General features: G+C 49.3%; 2 protein-coding genes across 3 annotated transcripts; one reads left to right on the top strand and one right to left on the bottom strand.

Moving 5' to 3' along the window:
- Positions 1–674: 674 nt before the first annotated feature.
- nhlrc3 (NHL repeat containing 3) lies at positions 675–3,740 on the bottom strand. The gene is made up of 3 exons (XM_023949673.1): positions 3,278–3,740; positions 2,849–3,051; positions 675–2,293 (listed from the first exon to the last, which is right to left on the bottom strand). Exons 1-3 carry the CDS (start codon positions 3,537–3,539, stop codon positions 1,694–1,696), a joined length of 1,065 nt encoding a protein of 354 aa, XP_023805441.1. The 5' UTR covers positions 3,540–3,740; the 3' UTR covers positions 675–1,693.
- A 666-nt stretch (positions 3,741–4,406) lies between these two features.
- nrbf2 (nuclear receptor binding factor 2) lies at positions 4,407–8,951 on the top strand. 2 transcript variants are annotated; one of them, XM_011488545.3, is made up of 4 exons: positions 4,407–4,646; positions 6,991–7,075; positions 7,520–7,626; positions 7,761–8,951. In XM_011488545.3, the coding sequence occupies exons 1-4, from the start codon at positions 4,554–4,556 to the stop codon at positions 8,442–8,444; spliced, it is 969 nt and encodes a 322-aa protein (XP_011486847.1). In that variant the 5' UTR covers positions 4,407–4,553; the 3' UTR covers positions 8,445–8,951. The 2 variants fall into 2 exon arrangements, with proteins under 2 accessions (XP_011486847.1, XP_004080830.1); XM_004080782.4 differs by having other exon boundaries at positions 4,412–4,646; positions 7,520–7,560.
- The last annotated feature ends 1,278 nt before the right edge of the window (positions 8,952–10,229 follow it).

Raw genomic sequence — 10,229 nt, 5'->3', positions numbered from 1 at the left:
AATTTTTACCCTTCATGACTGGGCCGGATTGAACCATCTGGCGGGCCGTATGTTTGACACCCCTGATCTACACCTAAAGGATCACACAGAACAGAAGTTCATAGATCTGTGAGTGAGGATGAAGCAGATTCAGACGAATCGTTAGAAATGTAGATTCACAATCTACTACAGTAATTTTTTTGCTCTCTGATCATCTTTAGAGTTTTCAAAGCTGATCAGAAGGAATTCTGTAAGGCTGTAAAAATGAACAAAAGTCTTGAACAAGCTGCTGCTGAAACTCCTGGTTCTGCCTGTTTGACCAAACTGTTCAAAAGATGAACGTTTAACGGGAAAAAATCAATGAAGTTCCAAAAATTCCATCTGCTGACTGGAAGAAACTCGGATTGTGCTGTTTTTTATTTTATTTAACCTTCATTTAACCAGCTAAAGATCCACATAGATAAGGATTGCACATCATCATAACAAACTGTGTTTTTGTACCAATACAGCTTTAAAAAATGAAACTATAACAGCAAATGGAAGAAAAACTGCAGCTGAAACAGATATTCAAGAGTAGAAAAGATAAGAAACAAAATAATAATAAATGTGAAGCTTCAGCTCTGTTTTAAAGACTTAATGTTGGTTTTATTTTGAGAAATAAGGAAACAAAATAAATAAAATGAACATTCAGAGTCTGGACTTCACACCGACTTTATTTCACTTCCTCTGCATCCTTTCATTTCATTTCACAATTACAGTCCAAAGAATTACAACATGAGTGACAAAGCTGAAGCGTTTCCTCATGAAGACTTCCTCACAGTCACATATGTGAGGAAGTCTGTTTGGATTTCTGTTCTGGAGCTAACAGTCCCTGAAATGTCTGGATGAGAAAATCCCACTGAGCTTTCCAACATGGTGACACATCCACAGTGTAGTGATTCCTCTGTGAAACACGCAACAAGTCCAAATGCAGAGATGAACCTCTGCAGCTCAGAAAGAGACAAATGTGCAGAAGAAGAGAGTTTCACCTTCAAGGCTGAGGCCAGAACCAGCCAGCGGCACGATGTCTGTGCCGAGTCAGGAAACCCAGAACAAAAGCCGTCAGTACCGGACAGCAGAACCAAACCCAACCGCACCATCATCAAAGGATCATGGGTGCAGTTGGGTTTGCAGGTGATTCTTATCGTGCAGGAACCGTCCATCTGAAGTCCAGAACTGCTGCTGTTGGCCGGCGGGGAGCGTGCACGTTTGTCCCACAATGCAGGAAATGACAAAAGCGGACACAAACAGGGACGCCGCGTCCTTTCACTGGTTCTGCTGTGACCTCCAATGGATCTGTGGCTGGGTGAAGGGAACGGGCTGGACTTGAGGTTCTGCTCCTGGCTGGACATGTCGTGTTTTCGTGGACCGCTGTGCACGGCGGTCCCTTCATGCAGGACTTGCAGCACAGCGAGGACACATGCGGGCAGCTGAGTTTATTCACATGTTCGATTCTGATTTGTCTTTTTCTAACTTTATCACAGTTGAAATTATGTCTAGAACTGGAAGAGCCCCAAATTCTTCCTTGTAAGATCACCAAGCTGAAGCTGCCCCTGCACCGGGACCATCAGTGGTTCTGGTGGGTTCTGCTCCTGGGCTCTTATTGTGAAACCTTTTTACCAAAGACTTTTGTTTCCTTGTGTTGGTTCTGGCCGGTTCTGACATGTCCGTGGATCTAGACCACGTACGTGCCTAGGCTGAAGGGGGTGAACTTCTGAGCCTGCTGTGCTCCAATCTCAGCCACATACAGAGCACCGGTCTTCAGGTCCAGGTCCACCAGGTGGGGCTTCACGTCTTCAGCCAGCTGGATCACACTGACCACTCTGCACTGGCCGATCAGGCCCACCGGAGGAGCGTCCAGCAGGGAAATCTGATTGGTGTTCAGCTGAACAACCACAAAGTACTTCTTGTCTGGGGTCAGGCGGACAGAGTAGGGGGCGTCCTCAGAGAAGCAGCTCCCCCAGGTGCCCAGCCAGTCCCCGGTGATGGAGTTAAAAACCTGGATCCGCTTGTTGCCCCGGTCAGCCACCCAGACCCTCTGAGCGCCGTCCACCGTCACACTGTGTGGGATGTAGAACTGGGCCAGGCCTTGGCCTTTCTCTGCATGCATCCACAACACCTCCAGCTCTTTGGACAGCTTGAGGAGGCGGTTGTTCGTCCCGCCATCGCCGTCTACGATGTACATCTCTCCAGATTCATGGACGAAGATCTCAGCGGGCTGATCGAACTGCAGAGGGTCCAGACCCGAACCCGCTTTCCCTGGAGTACCAAGCACCTGGCGGACACGGAAAGAAAAAACCTTTAGCAACCTTGAAGCTACAACCGTGAAGCTACATTCACACCGCCATTGGCAACGAACGTTCAAGGGACCACTTCCAATGAGAAGTCTGTGAAAACACATATGCATATTAACATATGCACGTTTCGGGCTTCTGCGGTCAAAACTTTGGCGTTCTCTATGACGGTTTTCAGGCTCCACATACAGACGCACAGCCATTAAAAGTGAAACCAGGTTGAACTTTGACCAATCAGGGACTCAGATTTGGTAGAGACCTATGGATGATGTCCCTTTTAATTCAAGAGCGTTTAAAAATTGATCACGGAGGAGAATTGAATAATGGCGGTTTGTGCCCGACCTTCGTTCTACGACACCAAGGGTTTATCAGAATAGAGCTGTGAAGGAAAAAGCCTCTCCGACTGTCGGTGGCGGACATGCACTAGCATCGGGTAGTCCAGTGTGAACACCGGGGGCTAAATGCACGTTCAGCACGTTCCTGGACATGCTTCACCTGACCGCTGTGAACGTCCCGCACCAAAGCGTCTGGGTCACCTGCAGGAGCTTTCCTGACGGGGAGAACTGCTTGACGGTGTGGCCAAAGGGACCGTTCCCCACATCTGTGATCCACACGGTGGGATTTGAAGACGCGGCGTCCGCCAAGAAGATCCCATGAGGCATTTCGATGGTGGACGTGTTCCAGGACATGAGGAACTCTCCGTCTGTGGTGAACACCAGCACTTTGGGCACATGGTCACCTGGAAGGCAAGGAACTGAACCATCAGGAACACAGGAGGAGGAGCAGACGTGTCCTCCTCCTCCTCCTCCCTGAAAGGAGATGATTCTTGAGTTTGAAGCAGATCCTGCATGCTGAAGGTGGAAGGAACAGATGGAAACACCCAACAGAGCAAAGAGGCTTCAGGGCATCGGCTCCTGTCTGCTCACCAAAAGCTCCAGAATGAACCCCCAAACTTGGATTCTCACCTCTCTGCGCCACATAAACCACCCCAGCAACCTGGTTGACCGCCACCCCGAACACCTGCCCGCCGAAGAGCTCCGGCTTTTTGGGCCAGCTGACGTCCAGTCTGAAGAGCGGCCTGCCGAGCAGCTGGTAGTCCCGCCGGAGGTCCGAGCCCGCGGCCGGCGGGCCGCCCACGGAGCCGTACAGGACCACCGCCAGCAGGACCAGCGAGGCCATGCTGGAGGCGATCAGACACACGGCGCCCCTCCTCTTCAGCAGCAGCATCGGCGGCAGCGAGGAAGATCAGGGTTCGAGGCCCGCTGCTGCGAGGCGAGGCGGACCGCCGCCGCACAGGAGCCGCTGCGGGAGCGCAGGACCCCCGCCTTGATTGGAATGACGGGACCGGGATCCAACGACAGCGAGCACGGGACATGCAAAGAGGAAGAGGAGGAAAACACTTCCTCTTCCTCTTCCTGTTCTGTTGCAAAAACAACATGAAGGTGGAAAGTGAAGAAGAGCAGCAGCTTTTCCGTTAAAGGCTGCAAATAAAGTGGACAGATTCTCTGTCAGTCCCGCTGCTGCATTAGATGAAAGTGGAAAAACACAGAAATACCTGGAAAAACACAACTATATGGCTACAAAAGGAACCTGTATATATTTTCATGGTTGAGTTAAAACCCACCCAACCTATAACAATAAGGACTTGAGAAGAGGGAAAAGTAAATTATACATAAACTGAAATACATTATAAATGCCATTAAAAATACAGTGCAGTAACATTATTAGTATTATTAACACAGCATAATTAAAACAGAAGGGAACATATTTATTCATGTGTAAATAGCAACAGGAGAAGCACCAAGAAAAGCCTCAGGATATTTTTTTTAAAAACGATTTCATTAAATGTCAGGTCTTCGTTTTATTTTAAAATCCACTGAGAAGAAATTGTTCATTTTATTGTTCAATGTCAGTTTGATATTTTCTACTAGATGTTCTTTACTTCAAATTTAATATTTGTATACAATTTAACTCGTATTTTAAAACCCTTACTGGATTCTCCAACTAAAATATTAAAAACAATCTTAAAGTAAAAAACAGCTTCAATGATTTTTTTTTTATTTTGAAAATTTTATCTACTGTTTCCGGTTACGGCCGAACGTTGACCTCAGCTGCCGGATGGCAGACGCGCATGCGCGTCGTGACGTCACGAAGTTTCGATAAAGGCTTCTGCGCTGCCTTCACGATAATTCTTGGCTGTTACTTTTCCTTCCAGGAGAACTGAGCTATGTCGCTGCGCGAATGACAATCCGCGCGGGACAGAGACACGTTTCACGCCGACAAAGCCCGCGAAGACCCGCCTCCATGGAGGTCATGGACAGCCCGCTCAACCTCGTAAGTCCCGTCCTGAAAACGGAACAGGCTAGCACAGGCGATGTTTACCAGCTAGCTAACTAGCGGCTAACGCGGCTCCGAAACGGCACCGACGTCACCGACGCGGGGGTTCAAAGCTCCGGGATGAGGGCAGTTCTCCGTTAAACGAGGATTACCACGGAATTATGGATGAAAACGGTGAACGTGGCCGTTCTGTGTTTGGCTGTGGACCGCGCCAAGTGTCCACGGCGGCAGCGTCGTGAGGGATTCTGCTGAGACAGGTGACACACACCTGTCGGCCAGGTGGTTCCGACAGCTGATAGTCCTGCTGGGTTACCCCAGATCAGGGGTGGGCAATTGTTTTAACTGGGGGGCCACAGGGGTGTAAAACTGGATAGAAGGGCCGGACCAGGAGCAGATGCGTGGAGTGAGAAAGAATGGAATCTGGAGGAAAACATCTGGATTGAAAATTATATTTTAAAACAGAACATTTTAGAGTTTTTAGGTTAAAACTTTTGTTCTCATTTTAGAGCCAATTGCACCAACGGCTTGATGTTCCTCGTGTAAAACTTGGAGAAATGCTGCGTTCATGTGGTGTTTGAATGATGGGAAGAATGAAAAACAACACATCTACCAACACCACATGGATGCTAGAGCGGCTCCCCAAACGCTTCTAGAACTCTTTTTCTTTCTGAAATAAAAAAAATTATCAAATAACTGATTTTCAAAGAAAAAAAGTCAGAAAGAAATATACTGATACATTAAAATAATTATAAATAAATAGTGGATCCTCTGCCGTCATAATCCTAATGAAGACTTTGAGGCTGCAGCTCCTCTCGTCTAACAGTTTGCACTAAAACTGATCATCTGTGTCCTTCACGTCTGTTTCTCATCCAGTAATAATGAAAAAATCACATTTCTATGTCTTCTGCTGCAGCTAATCATATATCTGTTACCTTTTCACCAGAACAGAGTTCCCTCGTTTGTTGCAGGAGTTATGTTCTAAAAATAACTGTGTTCTGAGTCTGATCACAGACGTTTATTGCAGTAAAACTCCTCACTGTTCACTTTCTACACTTTTCTCACACAGACATGAACATTTTCACACTTTTCTCTGGTTTAAATTCTCAAACCTTCACAGAAATTAGGTCCAGGATCTTTGATTGAAAACAAAGATCTGATCGATCAGATTTCTGATCTGAAGAGCTCCACGTTTACAGGAGACACGGAGGAGATTGATTGACAGGGTCTCCAACCAATCAGGACACAGAACAGGGTGCACTGTTTAAAGAAAGCAGCATAATTGCTCAGAAAGAATGAGCTAAACCGGGAAAGATGGACTGTGACGTAGAAAGGGAAGACTGTCTTCTGTTCTGGTTGACAGAGACTTTAGAGGCTTTCAGGTTGGAGCTCAGACTGCAGCAGGGGGGAATAAGTCTTCTTCTACGGTTGTACTGTACTTTTTCCGTACCAATCACCATCTGACACGTCATCGGACCAACATACAGCCAATCAAACATTGTGACGTCATCATTAGTCGCAGCCCCTGAACACCACCCCTTTGAAGGACCCCAGTCTGCTCGGTTTCTCCTGAGGTCTCCAGTCGATCAACGGTGGCATTATTGGTCAGAAGGACCGTTCTGGATCTGCTTGATATGTTCTTGATAATTCTCCGTGCTGTAGCGCATTTGAAGCGCATTCTCAGTGGAAGGGGTGTGGCCTCCTAACATGCCCACTCCTGATTGGAGAGAGAGGTTGCTGTGGAAATGTAGACGGACCAATCACGGCTTATCAGGGACGTCTGGATCCAACACGGTGACAGGCGTATCTTGGAAAAATGGCGACTGAATTGACTTTGTGCGGCTGGAACCGGAAGCGAGGCGCTTTCTATGGATGACGTCACACGCGATCCGTCCAGTTCTTCAGCCAACGGCTCTTCAGACCCAGATGGGGTGGAAACGGTCTAAAAAGGAGCAGCAGGCACTCAATATTGTAAAAAAAACAAAACAAATCCGTGTCCGTCAAAAACAGGTTGAATAAATTTAGATTTATCTGCGCTTTTCCAGGCGTGGCCACCAGTATGTCAGCCGGTCGTATACCGGTACAGGTATTAGATCTGGTGGAGGTACCGGTACACCGTACCGGACAGTACTTTCAGCCCTGCATAAAATGTATTGGAGTCTTGAGTATTTCATAGGTTTGCCCACTTTAAAAGGTATAGACTGATCGAGGTAGATAAGTATGTGAACCAAATCAGGGGGAATTCTGGTCTTCACTGATGTCTTCTGATTCACACCTGTGCAGGTGTGACTGAGAGCAGAAGGTCCCCGAAAAGCCACTCAGCCCTCTGTTTGCTTCTCGCCAGGCTCATCAACAGTCCAGGAAAGCGGAGCGTTTGGTGGCTGCTGGGAAATACGAGGAAGCCATCTGCTGTCACAGAAGAGCAGCAGGTAGGCTCCGCCCACCACCGGTTCAGATCCACCAGACACACAGAAAGTAGCAATTTATGGTTGATGCCACCAGTTTATCGAGCTGATAAGCTGAATAAAGGAAAGAGAGAGGACAGCAGCTAAATGTCCTAGTCGTTGGAACGCCGGAGGCCTCACCTGTCAGGTGTCCTGAAGCTGAGTCTGCCAGCATCCTTTAGTCCTTTTAGGATGACAGGAGATGAAAGGGGAGGATGCTGTGGGGGGAGCACATGCTAATGTGGCTGAAGCTCATCAGTGGGGCGAGGTCTTCCAGAGAGAGAAAACGTCGTTTTAGCAGACATCAAGGTTGGACAAGTCCTCAGAGGACAGAGAAGACAACAGCTTCTGTGCAGCTGATCCTGGCATTGATTGACGGCGGACTCCCCGGCTCCCAGCATGCTCAGCTGTTTGTTCTCTCTTTCTCAGATCTTCTCACTGATGCTATGAAGACAACAGAGTCCATCCAGGTGAGAGAAAATGACAACCCCCTCCCCTTCCTTCCTTTGGCCTCAGAGTCTTTGCTCTGTGAGGAGGTGAGTCTTCAGGATCTGCTTCTATTTAAGCTCTTGGATGTCGGTGCCCAGAGTCTGGATTGCTTGTCAGGTGTTGAGTCTTTCCTGGATCGACTCTGGAAGTGACGCTAATGGCTGATCTGGATGTCCCGCAGGCTCGTCTGTCCATGGAGCTGCAGAGGGACAGTCACATCAAGCAGCAGCAGCTCATCCAGGAGCGCTGGAAGAGGGAGCTCCGCCGCCAGGCCTCAAAGGCCAGACCGGGCCTCGCCGCTCATCTCCAGGGCGGGCCGGCGCCTCTCACCAAAAGTCCGCTCTCAGGTCAGCCGCAGGCTCACGGTCTCTCCCAGGAGAACGGAGAAACCAGGGAGAGGGAATACGACACCTTACTGTATCAGCTGCAGGTCCGGCAGACGGGCAGCAGCCAGACTCCCACTCCTTCCTGCGCTGGATCTAAAACCACCAAAGACGACAAGACCCGCCTGGAAGAACAGCAGACCACCATCAAGGACCTTCGGCGCCTGGTCGACCACCTGCTGAACGAAAACCAGCGGCTCACGGCCGACAACGAGCGTCTGCGCTCGGAAAATGTGCGGCTGCAGTCGGAGGCGGCAGATTTTGTGGAGCGCTCGGAGCTCTGGGTGCTCCCACAACCAGGGGGCGCTATGGGGGGCGGAGCCGACAGGAAGATCCCAGGGAAGAGCAAGGAGATCACGGTCCCCCAGCTGCCGCCGCTGGAGATGCCGGCTCAGGAAGACCTGTGTCTGGACGACCTGCCTCCCCTGGAGCTGCCGGAGGACATCCAGCACGAACTGCAGGAGCTGCTGGACAAACCGTGATGCCGGCTCGCCGCCAGACTCATCGCAGAGTTCAGACATCCTGTTTGACAGCCAGACTCTGACCGATGAGGCTTCCGCTCAGGTCCTTCCTCCCCCGGGTCCAGCAGATGGAAACGTCTCCTTGGAGGGTTCGGGTGTCTCAGGGGGTCGGACCTCTGAGGACAGCAGAGCTGCTCCTTGGTGTTTCGTGTCTGACACTGTCGCTCGTCTGAACGCCGTATTTGCAAACCCCACGGCGTCTGAAGCTCCTCGGAGGCTCCTTCCTTCCCCAGAGAGCGGCGAGACGTTTCACCCGTTACTGTTTACCTTTGACTGAACGGTAGATGTGGCGCCGGAGACCCGAGGGCTCCTCAGGTCACTGACCGGCCTGACCCTGCAGCCTCCCAGCATCCTCAGGGTCAGAGCCTGGACTCCCTTACTTTATGATGCATGTTGGTAGATCATGAATGGCTGTTTTCTGACTGAACTGTGATCAGGACCGTGATTGAAAATAAAGATCGATTTCAACCCTCGTGTGTTTCTGTGAGCGGATGTGGAGGCAGCAGGAGGATCTGACGTCTGCTCAGAGGTGGCAGGTCTTCAGACAAGCTCTGACACATGCGGCGGCATCCCCGAGATTCAAACCTTCAACTCCTGACCCGTCGCTTCCTCAGCCCTGCGCCGCGCCAACGTCGACGTTCATGTTGTGGCGTGAGGGTGGAGCCACGTCACCTCTGACCTCAATGCTCTACCGCACACGGCATCACAGGGAATCCGTAAGAAAGAACAAAAACTCTGGATGTTCAAACTGAAAAGCTTTGAACCCAAAGAGTCCGATCTTCTGTTCACAACAGAAGATCCAAACTACCAACCTTAGCTGTCATTTTCCTCCTCCACTGTTTTTGGAGACATCAAGGCTGGGAGTTTGGTTAAGTCCTGATAAAAGGTTTCCAGCTGATGACCCGTTTGGGGTGAAGGTCTTCCTGTTCCTTTGGCCAGAGTGGCGTCCCCCCCTTCTGGTGTGCCACAAGCCTCAGTTTATAGTTTATTATACATCTGCTGCCTTTGCAGCACATTTTAAGTTCTTTTAATGATATTTCCGGTCATTTCTATGCTGATGATGTTCAGCTTTATGTTTTTTAAAGCCCAGGATGTTTCTAAAATACAGATTTTATGCAGGTGTCTGGATTCAGTCAAGAGTTTGATGAACAACAACTTTCTCCAACTAAATGAAACCAAAAACTGAGGTCCTAGTCTGTGGTTCTGACAGTTGCCCCCCCCCCCCCCTTGCAGTGGTTTGGTCCCCTTGCTCCTTGCTTCCTCTATCAAGCCGTCTGTCAGGAACCTCGGGGTGACCCTAGACCCGGTTTTATCCCTGGGCTCTCATGTCGGGTCACTTGTTCACTCTTGTTTTTATCATCTTAAAAACATTGCCAAACTGAGTCCGCGTCGCGTTCTGAGATAGAGATGCTCATCCACGCTTTTAGAACTTCTCATCTTCATCACTGCGACTCCATCTTCACGTTTAAGCAAAAACACATACACAGCTCTTAACAGCCAAGCACCGGTCTACATAAAAGACCGTGTGCAGCCGTCCACTCCCAGCAGGTCCCTGAGGTCATGTGACCAGGGTCTGCTGGTGGTTATAGACTTTGCAGCAGTGGCTCCATCCCTCTGGAACTGCCTTCCTCTCAGCTTCAGATCTGCAGACTGTTTTCTTTAACATAGCAGCTAAAAACATCTTTTTAAAATTGCTCTTTCATCATTCTTTTTATATTCTGTTTTACTGTGAAGCTCTTTGTGGTT

This window comes from Oryzias latipes, chromosome 19 (assembly GCF_002234675.1).
Source record: "Oryzias latipes chromosome 19, ASM223467v1".
Classification (NCBI taxonomy): Eukaryota; Metazoa; Chordata; class Actinopteri; order Beloniformes; family Adrianichthyidae; genus Oryzias; species Oryzias latipes.
The sequence above is the reverse complement of the archived record's forward strand: the minus strand, read 5'-3'. Positions and strand labels throughout refer to the sequence as shown.

Bases quoted from the DNA above. Each gene is read 5' to 3' on its own strand.
- nhlrc3 (XM_023949673.1), bottom strand. From the start codon at position 3,539: ATGCTGCTGCTGAAGAGGAGGGGCGCCGTGTGTCTGATCGCCTCCAGC. The intron at 3,052-3,277 runs GTGAGAATCCAA...CTTGCCTTCCAG, and splicing joins GGTTTATGTGGCGCAGAGAG to GTGACCATGTGCCCAAAGTG. The intron at 2,294-2,848 runs GTGACCCAGACG...CGTGTCCGCCAG, and splicing joins CGTCAGGAAAGCTCCTGCAG to GTGCTTGGTACTCCAGGGAA.
- nrbf2 (XM_011488545.3), top strand. From the start codon at position 4,554: ATGACAATCCGCGCGGGACAGAGACACGTTTCACGCCGACAAAGCCCG. The intron at 7,076-7,519 runs GTAGGCTCCGCC...TCTCTTTCTCAG, and splicing joins CTGTCACAGAAGAGCAGCAG to ATCTTCTCACTGATGCTATG. The intron at 7,627-7,760 runs GTGAGTCTTCAG...GATGTCCCGCAG, and splicing joins AGTCTTTGCTCTGTGAGGAG to GCTCGTCTGTCCATGGAGCT.